Raw genomic sequence first — 15537 nt, forward strand, 5'->3', positions numbered from 1 at the left:
AGCTGGTGACCCACGTCTAGGTCTTAAGTACTGGGTCCGTTAGAAAAGTTAGGACTGTGAAAGATATGCCAAAATATTGACAGAACTGTTTGACCAAACACAGATAGCTACTGTACTTCAACTAAATTCAAGATATGAAGCCATCCAAGCTAATCAAGCCCATTAGACAAATAATCTGCACCTCTATCACACATTCATAACATAAGATGCACTAATTTGCACGAATAAAATTCAAGAGTAACATAACCTCAAAATATTAAAACTATCAAAGTATCTCATTTAATGGGAATAGGATATGAAGAATTATATTCGAAGATGATCCTTAGTTGCGGTTATTCGCTAATGAAGGGAAAACGAATTTATTTCAATGACAAGGAAATCATCGAGAAAATATCCCTGACTTGGAGGTGTTGGATGAGGTAAACATAGTTAAATTGGGAAGCAGCACGGAGCAAAATATAAAATGTGATCGAAAAATATGTAATAGGTTTTCATAGAAGAAATTAAATATTCATAGAAAAAAATACGAAAAAATCAATTGTGAAAGCTGTCAAGTACACAGATTAGGTTCTGCTACGCGCTGTGCCAAAGAACTATTACGAAATTCGTAATGTGACACTTTTATGGCGGTGAAAGTGATAAAAAGGCGAAAATAGAAGGAAAATCAGCCTCGCATTTGTAATATTCATGTAAGTGTCATGCTTTTATTTTAATTATGAAACCACGGTGGAATAAAATGGCTGCGACGTAAGCTAGATCTACTTACAAAGGCTCCAATATGGAAGTCAACCATGACTTGAAAGCCTCGGGATTTTCAATGATCATTTTGATAGCACTAATTATTAACTAAATAAACGATTATCCATGTAAATTGCACTTGTTAGAACTTCTGACTAAAATAGAATCAGAGGAAAAGAATTATTATTCACTTGTTTCACGTCTCTCTCGAATAAATTCTTTTTCTTAACTGCCACAGATATCAAAAATGTCGAAACGCTGTGCTGCGGTGCTGCCAGCTTTTTCAATATACTGACAGTGGATACTAGGTATTTAGCCAAATGATATTTGCTACTTGTAGTCAGGTTATCTAACGTAAAAAATATAGCTAAAATACTCAAAGGATACCTACCTAAATTGGAAAATAGTCTTAGTAAACCTATTTTTTATTTATTTATTTGATTTGGTATGTAAGTAAACCTACACCATTTTTGTGAAAACCAGAAAGAAGAATTCCACAGTTTACGTGTAGGGGATTTACGTACCCGAAAATATATTTCTTTGGATCTGAGGCCCTGAGAATGGGTCCGAGTAACCTAGTGGGTGTGGGTAAGATGGACGATGGTACTGATTCCACTACAATAATATATATAGACTTATATAGATAAGATATTTTTCATCACTTAAGCTCTGAAAGTAGGTTGCATTTAACTTGAAATCCGTGTTATAAATTCGATTTAGATCTTTAGGGATGTTAGTAAATTTAAAAATCGAATAGTACTCCTTTGTGTACGAACTGGTAAACAAGGAGATTGTAATGCGTAATACTTACCTCAATGCTGGCCAGTGCTGGCTGAATTTGCCAAAGCCAAAGAGCGCCAGGCCATTAAAAAAAAAAAACAAAAGACGGTTTGGCGCGATAAATTTTCTTCCGCTCTGTTACAAATTGCGTATACATTTATAACGATTTTTCTTTATTTCCTCGCATTTGTGATGAAAAGTAGTGTTCAACTCGAGTGTAAATGATCAATTACACCCGCGAACTATAAGCACCCTCGCTCGCTTTGCTCGCTTGTGCGCCTCAATATCTTGGATGTAATGGATCACTTACTACCCTCGTTATCAATCTACTATTTTCATCACTTTAACTTGAAATCCGTCTTGTAAATTCGATTTACATCTTTAGGGATGTAAGTAAATTTAAAAATCGAATGGTGCTCCTTTGTATTCACGAAAATGGTACCAAGTTCGAGTTTTGCACTTCGTGGTATAGGGCCTGGCTGAATGTGCCAAAGCACAGAATACTTATATAATAGTACTAACACAACGTAAAACCAAAGCCAAAGCCAAAGCCAAGACAAAGCCAAAGAGCGCGAGGCTATTAAAAAAAAACACGGTTTGGCGCGATAAATAACCGGATTTCTTTATTTCCTCGCACTTATGATGAAAAGTAGTGTTCAACTCGAGCGTAAATGATCAATTACACCCGCGAACTATAAGCACCCTCGCTCGCTTTGCTCGCTCGTGCGCCTAATAAATATCTTGGGTGTAATTGATCACTTACAACCCTTGTTTATCAGTCTACTAATGTCTTCACTTCACTGGAATTGTAAACCCAATCAAACGCCTGTGTAAAAAAAATATCGTCTAGTAATCTCAATGAGAGCAATGGAGAGGTCGATACTCGGGATAATGAGGGCTATCGCGTATGAATTCGCCGCTAGAGGCGCTAGTGTAGCGTGAGGTCTCCGAAATGTCAAATCTCATAGTTTTTGGGTGAGCTACGCGGGTTTATTTATAATAAGATTTTTTTTGTAAATATTTTGCATAACCTGAAATTAATTATGGCAATTATGCGTTACGGGGCAATGAATGTCTGTGTTTTGAGACAGTTTTGTCTTTCGGAAACTTTTATCCTCCCTTTTTTTCCGAAAAAAACGGGACTAAGCAATACTGTGGTTGCTGGATATTTTTATGGTACGGTTTTAAGGTGTTTTAAATATGATTTTAATCTAAACTTTGTTTTAACGCCCGTAATAACAGACCTATATATAAATGTACTCTGTGTAACAGACTCTGAAAGCCACACTTAAAAACCTCACGCAACAGTGCGCCATCTAGTGAGACATAAAACGATAGCCCTCATTGTCATGCATCGAAAAAGGAATGAGTGGATCAGACGAGTCATAAAAGTTCGAGATGTGGTGGGAGATCGAGAGGAATAAGTGGAGATGGGCAGGGCACATTGCCAGGATGAACCACGATTATTGGGCGAGGCGAACACTGGAGTGGAGACCTCGTGGAAACACTCGCAGTAGAGGGAGACCACCAATGAGGTGGAAGGACGATATCTGCCGACAGGCGGGTGGAGGATTGATGCATATGGCTGTCGATCGCCAGGCGTGGAGAAATGGAGAGGAGGCCTAAGTCCGAAGACGGACGAACTAAAGGCTGCTATGGATGGATGGAATCTCTGATGTATAATAGATATTGCGGTTAAAATTTTAAAGGCGCTGTTATTAAATACGTACCAAATTATGTCCTTACGTGTAATAGAAATTTTTATATCTACAATTGACGTAAGTATATATTAAATTATTAATTATTAATATTAGACTTTCACAATGACGAATATAGGAAAAACGGGGAGGCCTTTGTTGGAGACCCACTTGCTCGTTTGCCATCCAGTTTAAGAAAAAAAAAATGCTTATTTACCACCCTTAACACCTAACGTCTTCCTTCACAACCTACTATCTCATATCAACTAAGTAACTCTTAGTTAGATTGTAATCGTATTACGAACGCAATAATGTCTGAAATAAAGATTGAATTTAATAAAAAAAAAATACGTATGGCTGCTTCATGCTGTCCAAAAAGTTTCCACATGATTTGGCAGCTAATACTTATTGTGTTGCTAACCATTTTAATTATTGTCATAAATAAGTGCATGGCGTCTCCTTGTGAGAATCATCGCCGTCTCACGTCTCGACGGAGAGGGACGATATTTCGTGATCAGTAGGGCTACTACGAAATTCGTAAATCGAAGTTCGTATCGCACCGTCCCGCTGACGCTAATATTATTTTATACGAGAGTGAAAGGGACGGTATGATACGAACTTCGATTTTCGAATTTCGTAGTAGCCCTACTGTAACCGAATAATTGACACGTGATGTGGGTCAAAGTGTATCGCTTCTTACTGGTCTAAGGTTTGTTCACCACTACGACACAAAACCAACTATTTTCTAAATGGAGTTCGATTTTTGAACTTACTGTGCTATCCTCTTGCTATCCTACTTATCCTACTCACATTTCAGTATATATAGTTAATAGAATAAAGAGTGGTAGGGTTGGAATGGTCTGTATAGCATTTCAATTACACCACAGAATTACACTATTGCAAAGAAAATGGTTTGGTTACTATAAATACTATAATTACAAGAACGGTTATCGAATTCAATAATTAATTCTAATATTATTATGAAATAAATCGTTTTATGGACTTTTTTTATAATACTAGAATTGAACAAATTAAATTAAATTAAGTAATGTGTTTCAAATTTTCCTCAGAGCAAATATAATAATAGTAAGTACAACGTTTTAGGCACTTTTTTTTTAGAATAAATGTGTAAGAAGTCCACTTCATACTGGCTGGTTTTTCAACCGATGCCAGTGAAACTCCAAATTGAACCTGTACCTACTCCTACGAACAACATTTATTAAGTATATAAAAATTTCATTTTATTTTTTTTATCTTAATTAGTTCGTTCGGACACACACGGTTGCTTTTGAGCTGTTTAAAAAAGTAGATAGTGATGTGCTGTCACGTAAAATATGTTATCGATGTTTTTAAAAATATGTGTACCTAACGCCAAGGAAAAGTGAAAAATATTGGCTTGCAGCGGTGTAAAATGTAGACGACTATAAATAGTATATGTTTTGTAAATTAATAAGCTATCGTATGATTCATATAAACTAGAAGAATTAATATGATTCACATTATTTTGGCACATGTGAGTGCAGCCTAATCTAATCAAGATCTAATCGCTTAATTTCGCTATATTGGCCTGAATAGAACCAGCTGAACAATCTTTAAGTGGAGCTACAGCGTAACCATATCGTACGAATATCAAGTTCACAAGGATCATACGATAATAATACAAACACTCAGCTAAAACAGCGCTTGAAGGAACAATGCTATAGATTTACGCGGTCTGGATGCAGCGCTTCGCGTCGCTGGATTCGATGTACTCCCCTGAATGCCACTACGTGAATCGAGCATGTTGCTTACCGTGTGCTCCAAGTTCTATTAACGGAATAAATTGCAGAGCGACTTAATTACAAATACAATGTTCAATTTTATTAGCTTCTTGATTTTGTTACTTACATTGTCAGCGCCGTATTGAATTAAATCCCTTATCTAATTTTGAATGGCACTCGTTGCCCGTTCACGACGCGGGAACAGTAGCTTGTCAATCTTGGCGGGAATGCGTAGTTTAAATTTTTTTTAAGACATGTGAGTGTTGTGATGTGTTGTTTTCATTGATGTTAATAATTGCGTTCTTCATAGGAGCTGCTGTTCTTTGTTTTATTTTTAAAAAGTTTTGGAAGCGACAGGAGGATTGTACTGAAAGTAAGTTTGTTTACCAATTTTTTTTCTTTGACGCTTTCATTGACGCACACATGTAAGTTTTTTTTTTTTTACTAAATATGTGTGTTCTTATGACGCTGGAAACCTTTATTAGCATTGAATCGTGAATAATTTAAACTGCTGTAGTATTTTAACTATTTGAATACATTATACATATCAAGTGAATTAATTTTCTTTGGTAAGTATATTTTCTTCGTGTTTCGGTTGAACAATTTAGGAATCAACGACTCTCATTACTTAATGTTTTTTTATGTAGCCCAGAGTATGTTCCAGTGCTGGACAAAAGGCCTCCCCTTTCGTCCACCACTGTTCCCTATCTTGGGCATTCAACTTAATATTTATAAAAAAAAAACATACTTATTTATTATTTTATTTGAATTTTGAATAACACGCCGATGCGCTCTTGATAATAAAATTGCACCACCTGTTTTGCACCACCTGTTTAAATGTTAACTGCAGGGCTATGACAGCCCATTGCTTACCGTGTAAATTTTGTTAATCTGCTACTGTTGATCTAAACTGAAGTAAGTACCTAGTTAATTACGTGGTGTACATTGACTATAAAGATATCTATAAGATAGATATAACTATAAATATATATGTACAGTAAAGTCGTGTACGTGTATTACACATATTTTTGTAACTTTGGCCGCACCGATCTTTTTCTAGTTGACTGTACAATAAAGAGCTAATGTATATTTTTAACTACAGATAGCGAAGGGAATCTATCAATTATTCTTTTCAACTCTTGAGCTTTTTATGATTTAACTATTACTGACGATCAATAACAATAATCGTTTTTTTTATAATTTCTTTAACTTTTCCTCTCCCCTTTTCGTCTGAATGTTTTTTTCATTGGAATATACTTATAGAGGTTCTTAGACAAAGTTTTGAACTTGAACTTAAACTAGGCCGAAGTCCGGGATAGTTGTTTTTTCTGTTATTTATATACTTTACAATTAAGAACGCGGTTACGACGAAGTTAAATTAGAAAATATTAGTGTCGTTAATAGTTACCCAAGACATGAGTGCATATCAAAATAAAGTCGGATTGTTTTTCGTAACTGTCAAAATTTTAAGTAGGTATTTTAAATAATGCATAAATGTACGCAGTTACCAGGGTCACGTCATAAATATCTGTACATCTTTATGACACTAATCATATACTTGCATATAATAATTTTATACTATTGGTTGTATATGTATACCTAGATATTCAATTCATGCCTTCGACTGCAACTATGTATTAAAAATTTAAATTTCTGTTCATGTTTGCTTCTTCTTAGAGATTCAGTAGGTACGTAGTGTATCTTGATAGCTATATTTTAACAACAAGGAGAGGAAAACAGATCGCTGATTGCGTGCACTTATAGGTCATCAAGATTGGTTACTGACTGAAAGCTGAAAGTAGTCAGACGCAAATAATTTGAATTAGATTAAAATTGATTTCTTTACGATAAATTATAACGTTGCGATGATTTGAGTTTGAGTAAAAGTTGTGATATCCACGTGCTTCATAAAAAAGTTATTTATTGAGCTAAGCCACAAACCGGTTAAGTATTATTTTAGAGCCTCTATATTGCGAAGCTGCGGGTAAACACTCGTACAACATAAACACAATTAAAAATAAATTAAAATTGAATAAAGTCCAAAATGTTAACGTCGTAAACAGGGTTCGTAAAATACGAAAAAATATCATTTGTTTTCTGGATCATCCCTTGGATAGTAGGAAGCCGGAAACATTGAAATCAAGCTCTAGCATAAAAACAAAGAATTTAAAAGATGTTTCTATTTTTCGACATTACCTTCCTTGTCATCTTATGGAACTCTACAACGTGTTATTTTTGATTTACTCTGAATAAAGTTTGGCAACCTGTTTCATTTCGCAACTTTTCATTTCCCAACTGTTTAATATTTCTGAAACTGTAAATATTTCAGGATTTTTATGAAGCTAACCTAACCTAAGGGCTCTACTCGATGGCCCTGAAATAAATCCTGAAATATTTACAGTTTTAAGAGTACAAAATGAAAAGTACCCAAATGAAACAGGTTGCCAAACGTTACTTTACGGGAACATTGAACAGGTCAAGCGAAATTAATTTCTCAACGCTAGTAGCGTTACTTACTCTTACTATGAAAAAAATATCGTATTAAAAGGTGTAATCAGTTCCAAATTTGTGAAGCTGTTTAAAGTCTGTAACCGAAGTGTTTTCAATTCGTAGAATATTTAGCAAAGGACGCTTAAAGTGGATTTTATGTATTGAAAGAAAGAAAGAAATTTTACTCGTCAACGATAGGTCTGTGCTCGTCGAGTCTGTGAATTTCACAATTTTACCTTTAAAAAGGTCTGTTAAAAGCGAAAGCTGTCCACGGATTTTTTACGAAACTTTAATCTGGTATCATTTTTGAGACTGTCAAAATTGTCATATGGTCATTCTAGCCCGGCTTAGATAATTTTGATAAAATGTTTAATTAAATCTCCTACCATGAATGTTATAAGATTACGTTAGAGTTAAAATGTTAGAATGTGTTTAATACCAATCTGGTCAAAATGGGTCAAAAAATTGATGCGTCTGGACTACACTTAAATAGGCACTGACAAAGGTCATAAAATTTACCAAGGGACTCTCAAAGAGCATCATAACTTTCACACATTACTACATGAATTTTGATGTAGTATCAACATCGTTTAATCAATGTATACAGCGAGTGTTGTCAACCTCTTTTTTTAGAGTTCCGGAGCCAAAATGGCAAAAGCGGAACCCTTATAGTTTCGCCATGTCTGTCCGTCTGTCCGTCCGCGGCTTTGCTCAGGGACTATCAATGCTAGAAAACTGTAATTTTGCACGGATATATATGTAAACTATGCCGACAAAATGGTACAATAATTTTTTTTAAATAAAATTTTTTTAGAGTGCCTCCCTTAGACGTAAAGTGGGGGTGATTTTATTTTTCTCATCCAACCCTATGGTGTGGGGTATTGTTGGACAGGTCTTTTAAAACCATTAGGGGTTTGTTTGCGAAATATTCAACTTTAAAGTGTAAATTTTCATAAAAATCGAGCGTCCCCCCCCCTCTAAAATCTAAACCGGTGGGTGGAAATTTAAAAAAAAAAACAGAATGGTAGTAAGTATATCAAACTTTCAAGGAAAACTATAACAGCTAAGTTTTCTTGAGAATTATTAGTAGTTTAAGAGTAAATAGCAGCCTAAGGTATAAATATACCTAAACTTGGAAGATTCCGTATGAAATACGAAATCCGTAGAAAAATATTACTTAATTTTTTCGTAATGGCTACGGAACCCTATTTTGGACGTGTCCGACACGCTCTTGGCCGGTTTTTTAAAATTTGCCGCGGTTTCTCGTAGACAGCTTTAGCTGGCCAGTCTAACTAAAACTATGTATGAAGACACGGAAATTATGAAAAATATGGTGTATCATGCAGTAAATTTTAAATCGATCGAACAATCGGAATCGAGTTTTCGAGATTGTCATACACAAATTCTGATACACACGTCGCAGACAGGCGCGACTAAGTAAATAACGTTTCAAACACCTTTAGGTTAAAGTTCATACATGGCAATCACGCGTTTATCGACTAGCTAATTTTGTTTTTAATAATTAAGTATTTATTTTTTTATTTATATTTCAATATTGATAACAGAGGCATGACATGTGAGACTGCGTGATAATGTCACCTAGAGTTTATAATTTATAATATTGACCCCCATAAAACTACTTATCTGAATCTTCTATAGGTTATTGCCATAATCATCACTCTTTCAAATTTTTCACTTATTTTTTTTTTTATAATATAGAAGTTCGTAAAAGTTCACCTTGAGACAATTTTGATTTAATTTCATATCAAAAAATCTATTTAATTTAGGCTATAGCAAGCACTTACAGTCAACGAATTTGTTTCCTAGGCTACTATAGAACCTTGCCGTAGTAAAATAATTTTGGTTTGTCTATAGCAATGCTTAGATGACGTAAAATGTCATAATGACAAGGTTCTGTGGTGGCCTAAGAATTAAATTGGTTGACTGTACATATGAATGTCAAAAAAAAATACTACCGCCGTTTCGGAAAAACCTGTTATAAAAAAACCCGGCAAGAAACTCAACGAGGTATATATATGATTTTGGAAACAGGATTTGCTATGTGATTTAATTGCATAACAACAAGTATTTAACATACGAGTAACTAAATATTTAGCTCTTATAGCTCAAGCTCAAATCGAAAATCATATTTTTTGTGTCTGTCTATGTAACCATTTAATATTATATTACCCCACACTACGACTACGTAAAAAAAAATCTAAGGAGGTTCCTGCAAATTAATACGACACTCGGTGCGCGAGTCCATCACGCTCTTGTCTGATTTTTCATTATTGATCCTGTGACCAGACCATAGCCTTGCCAAAATTAACTCTGATTGGTTGACAAAGAACTGAATTATTACGCATTTAGGACACGCACTTCCGTGGTTCGTTGACACAAAAGATTTAGAACGTAAAAGAAGTCTATACTGTACCTTATACCTGTAAACAAGCAATTCATTTAAGTATATTTACAAATATCAGGGATCTCGGAAACTACTTTAACGATGTTGACAAAATATGATAGGTATGAAATGAAATGAAAAATGTTTATTGCACAGCTGATGGATAAACTTACAGTCCGACCCCCAAACTAGGTAATGACCTGTGTCTTGGGGAACAGTGTTTGATGAGTTCTTCGACATCTACGATACAAGCATAAATTCATGATAATCGATGAACTGCCTATGAAAGTTGTACAATTAGCAATAACACAACAAAGATAAAAAAAAGAGCCAAGAGCGTGTCGGACACGCCCAAAATAGGGTTCCGTAGCCATTACAAAAAAAAGTAATATTTTACGAAAAAGTTAAGTAATGTTTTTCTTAGGATTTCGTATTTTGTACGGAATATTCCAAGTTTGGGTATATTTTATACCTGCTATTTAAGAGTAAACCTACTAATCATTCTCAAGCAAACTTAGCCGTTATAGTTTCTGTTCATTAAAAGGCAGCGTAATTAGTCACAACCTCGTCTATATTTGATTACCTGCTGCGTCTTGAGGACAACTAGTACAGAATAATGCCCCATTTGTGGCGGCCATTTTAGTTGGTAGGAATAGGCATGGATGTGTAAGTATATTTCAGTGTTTCTGTATGTGTATCTATTTTTATCAGCCAATAAACCATTCTATTCTGATTCTTATTCTTATTCTTATAATCTTAAGGTATGCATTGAGAACTACTTCTATGTGAATTACTAAACATCAAAGTTTCACCAAGACAACAAGAAACAGGATTAAAAATGAAGCTTTTTATTTAGTTAATGTAATTAATTATCTTTGACACCACTAAAACCTGAATAAGATCTACCTACATAAGTACACATATTAACAAAATATTTATTTTTATTTACAAATGTTTAGCCGTCGCACGCGTAAGTTAACCAAAGTTTTAACAAATTTACATGGGAATCCTCAAATATTACATTAATTTACGTTGCATATATAATTATCCATGCCAAATTTCATATTTCTGACCCTAGTGGTTGAAATTTTTCTATTTTATCTCCTTAGCATTATAAACAAAGTGATAAAAAATAACCCATTTGCTACTCAAGACTACAAGTTCTTCATATACCAAATTTCATCAAAATCCGTCCAACTGTTTTAGAGTTAAGGTAAGGAGTAAGTAACAACGCACGCAATCACAAACTTTCGCATTTAAGTTATTGTTATTAGAACGGTATGACTTCCAACATGTCTTAAAATCTTACATGCAAGTTCTTGTTACTAAGTAATCATAATTAATTACATACATCACGCATGTTAATTACGATTAATAACACACAAAAGCTCGCAAAAATCTCTCATTTGTCCTCTATTTCACTTCCTTGGCCCGATATCGTACGTCCCAAGTCACCTTCATAAGAATTCGTTACGTAGAGTGACTTTTGACACGACATTTCACACACGATAACTGATAGCTATATGTCAACACATAGTTATGCTTTTATCGATAAACGCCGGTCTTTCCTCGCACTAACTTATTTATACATAAACCTTGGCTCAAAAGTCTGGTATTCAGGTCAAAGAGTTTAGAAAAAGGTAACATCTTTTCTTTAATAAATACGCTTTTGTTGCAAACCACTTTGAAACTAAAGTCAGAAAAATAATTTGCTTTTTGTTTGTTTATACAAAGTTCGAAGATTCAAGGAAATGTGCGATTTGGCGGCAATTCTCAAATTGTAAACGTAAAGAGCATTGTATTGTTAAGTTGGTAGCAAAGTAGGCTAGCAACACTGATTTTTGCTACAACTGAAATTGCGGAAACCCCAAAATAAATGTACCTGGCTCAAATGACCTGTATCCAAGGCATTCTCGAGGCGTCTCAATATTCCGCCATATCTATTTCCCATTAAAGGCATTCTCCGCGAAATGCCAGACGCGCTGAAATGAATGAAATGCACGGAGGAATTGCTTTATGGATGAAACGGAACTGCTGGTAGAATTTAAACGTTTTGTGAACGATGGAAGGTTGCTTTTTGTGTAGCCGCGAAATATTTTATAGGTTAATAGGGTGACCAAACCATGTTATCGGATTTATTTTAATTTCTCTGCTTCTTTGATCTTAATTTAATTAAAGGTACTTACTTAAATATATATATATATCCCCTACTTTGCTCAGACTTCGCGAAAATGTGATCTTTTTTTTAGGGTACCCAAAGGGTAAAAACGGAAACCATTTTAGGTACTGAAACTTCGCTGTCCGTCCGTCTGTCACCTGGCTGTAGGTATATCATGAAATTTTCACAGACCTATGTTCTGTGGCCACTATAACAACAAAATACTAAAATCAGGATGATACGAAACCCTTCGTGCGCGAGTCCGATTCGCTCTTGGCCGGTTTTTTACTATGTTAAACCGCGCTATGGTTAAAAAAATATCCAAAAACTAAATACTTAATTTCACGAGAATTAATTGAGAAACACGCCTTATATAGAAGAGACAGCCGGACAGTTACACGAAAGCGCTTTCCGAAGCTGAAACAGAGGCACTTCTCTTGCGCTTCGTTCATGTGTACCTACACGCTACAAAAAACCCGCTGTAAAAATCATTGACGTTTTGCATGTTTTTTAGGGTTTCGTAGCCAAAATGGCAAAAACGTAACCCTTATATAGTTTCGCCATGTCTGTCTGTCTGTCTGTCCGTCCGCGGCTTTGCTCAGGGGTTATCAATGCTAGAAAGCTGTAATTTTGCACAAATATATTATATGTAAACTATGCTGACAAAATGGTACAATAAAAAATTAAAAAAATTTTTTTTTAGATTACCTCCCATAGACCTAAAGTGGGCTGTTTTTTTTCTCATGCAGCCTTGTAGTGTGGGGTTTCGTTGGATAGGTCTTTTAAAACCATTAGGGTGTTGCTAAAATGATTTTTCGATTCAGTGATTTGTTTGCAAAATATTCAACTTTAAAGTGCCAATTTTCCTTAAAATCGAGCGTCGTCCCCCCCTCTAAAATCTAAACCGGTGAGTGGAAAAATTTGAAAAAAGTCAGGATGGTAGTAAGTTTATCAAACTTACAAGGATAACTATAACGGTTATGTTTTCTTCAGAATTATTAGTAGTTTAAGAGTAAAATAGCAGCTTATGGTCTAATATAGGCCGTATAGGCCGCGGCCTAGGGGCGGCAGATTTCAAAAAAATATTATTTTAGAAAGTTACATAGGGCGGCGGATATAAAGTGGCCTACACTCATAAAAAACATAAATCCGCCACTGCTCTTAGCTCCATGACCATGATCCAAACTTATTTACTTACTTAAAGATTAATAATTAAACACTTTTGTATTTAAAACAATGTCATCAATTTCTCCACGCATCAAAATTAGTCACGGCCTGCGATCTTATTAGGTCTTAACTTTTACTTTTCCTCTAAATAGTATTTTTAATCAGTCTCAATTATGATTTCGTTTGAGTAACATTCTGTGTTTGGGTCAAAAAATACAAAAAAATGGCGGCGATGTTGTGCTTGAACATGTTTTGTATACCTGGAGGTTAGTGGATTTAATGTTGTTTAAACACGGACGCAAAAGTGTTATACTTAAGTTGGACCGCTAATTATGTGTGTCTGTGGCATCATACCTGTCCAAACGGACAAACCAATTGTGATGAATTTTCTTAATCGGAAGCTAGCTAGTTTAATTGAGATAGTTTTAGTTTAGTTTCATTAACACCGGTTCTGCGGTTTTTGAAATGATCATTTGCATGATAATGTCGGTGGTTGTTCAACTTTTATAAGCGGGTTACGTTTTGTAAGGAAATAGATTTTCAGAAGGTTGTATTTTATGACCACGTGAACTAACAATCAACAACGGTTCCTTTTTTACCCCCGACGCATTGAATATTGAAATCAATGTCGGGGGTTATTCAACTTTTCTAATGTCCCTTGAGATGCGACATCCTAAGAAGTTTACCTTATATATATTGTATTTGTCAATTACAGGTCAGAAAATGGGTGACCAGGAGCAAACACGGTGCTCGTCGAGCGAGAGCGACAACTTCGAGAAGATAGAGTCGGAAGATTTCAAGCCTGAAGACAGCGTAAGTCATCTAACTCACTTTTTTTGATCAGGCAATGAGGGCTATCGCGAATGAATTCGCCGCTAGAGGCGCTAGTGTAGCGTGAGGTCTCCGAAATGTCAAATCTCATAGTTTTGGGTGAGCTACGCGGGTTTATTTATAATTAGAATTATTTTGTGAATATTTTGCAATATCTGAAATTAATTAGGGCAAATATGCGTTCCGGGGCAATGAATGTCTGTGTTTTGAGACAGTTTTGTCTTTCGGAAACCTTTGTCCTCCCTTTTTTCCGAACAAAACGGGGACTTTGCAACACTGTGGTATGCTCGATATTTTTATGCTACGGTTTTAAGGTGTATTAAATATGATTTTAATCTAAACTTTGTTTTCACGCCCGTAATAACAGACTTTGAAAGCCATACTTAAAAACCTCACGCAACAGTGCGCCATCTAGTGAGACAAAAAACGATAGCCCTCATTCAAGCATAACCAATGAGGGTGTCTATGACAGGCTAGTTGGCTTGGCGCTAGTATGGCGAGGTTCCGTCCGTTTGACATTGGTGTCACGTTTGTGATTGGTTGAATATAACTAAATGAGCCAATCGCAAGCGAGACGGACCTCACGATACTAACGCCATCTACCAATATTTCACCTGTCAAGAAACACTGCAGGGCTACTACGAAACTCGAAACTCGAAGTTCGAGTCGTGCGATCCCTCTGACACTTATACTGTTTAGTACGAGAGCGAGAGGGACGGTACGATACGAACTTCAAGTTTCGAGTTTCGTAGTAGCCCTGCTGATAATACTGTGATACTTACTACGTCATCCCAACGTAAAAAAAGTTTACGGCTGTACTATATGAATTTAAACAGTTATCTAGACCTAGTCAGCTTAATTTTTAAGAGATGAACGGAACCCTCGGTGCGCGTGTCCGTTTCACACATGGCCGGTTTTTTAGGGTTCCGTAGTCAACTAGGAACCCTTATAGTTTCGCCATGTCTGTCCGTCTGTCTGTCTGTCTGTCTGTCCACGGCTAAGCTCAAAGGCCGTTAGTACTAGAAAGCTGTAATTTGGCATGAATATATACATAATTAGTCACGCCGACAGTGATACAATTAAAAAAAGTATAAATTTTTTTTTTAGGATACTCCCATTTCCCATAGACGTAACGTAAAAAGGGAGTGTTTTTTTTTTCTCGACTAACTATAGTGTTGTGGGGTATTAAATCGTTGGATAGCTCTTTTAAAACCATTGGAGGGTTGCTAAGACATTTTATTCTATTCAGTGATCTGTTTGCGAAATATTCAACTTTAAAGTGCAAATTTTCATGAATTAAAATCGAGCGTCCCCACCCCCTCTAAAATCTAAACTATTGGGATGGTAGTAAGTATATCAAATTTACAGAAAAAGTTATAGCGGCTAAGATTGCTTGAGCATTATTAGTAGTTTAAGAGATTTTAAGAGTAAATAAAATAGCAGCCTAAGTTATAAAATATACCTAAACTTGGAAGATTCCGTACATAATACGAAATCCTTAAACATATCATT

General features: G+C 35.4%; 2 protein-coding genes across 2 annotated transcripts in view; one reads left to right on the top strand and one right to left on the bottom strand.

Moving 5' to 3' along the window:
- Positions 1-967, bottom strand: part of LOC141443941 (zinc finger protein swm-like) — a 53234-nt gene extending 52267 nt beyond the window's left edge. The window contains exon 1 of the mRNA XM_074109364.1: positions 767-967. Coding sequence (XP_073965465.1) covers positions 767-825 — 59 coding nt within the window. The 5' untranslated portion in view covers positions 826-967. The remainder of the gene's footprint in view (positions 1-766) is intronic.
- A 4046-nt stretch (positions 968-5013) lies between these two features.
- Positions 5014-15537, top strand: part of ACC (acetyl-CoA carboxylase) — a 123273-nt gene continuing 112749 nt past the window's right edge. The window contains exons 1-2 of the mRNA XM_074109288.1: positions 5014-5348; positions 13910-14007. Of these exons, the coding sequence (XP_073965389.1) occupies positions 5261-5348; positions 13910-14007 (186 nt within the window). The 5' untranslated portion in view covers positions 5014-5260. The remainder of the gene's footprint in view (positions 5349-13909; positions 14008-15537) is intronic.

This window comes from Choristoneura fumiferana, chromosome 28 (assembly GCF_025370935.1).
Source record: "Choristoneura fumiferana chromosome 28, NRCan_CFum_1, whole genome shotgun sequence".
Classification (NCBI taxonomy): domain Eukaryota; kingdom Metazoa; phylum Arthropoda; class Insecta; order Lepidoptera; family Tortricidae; genus Choristoneura; species Choristoneura fumiferana.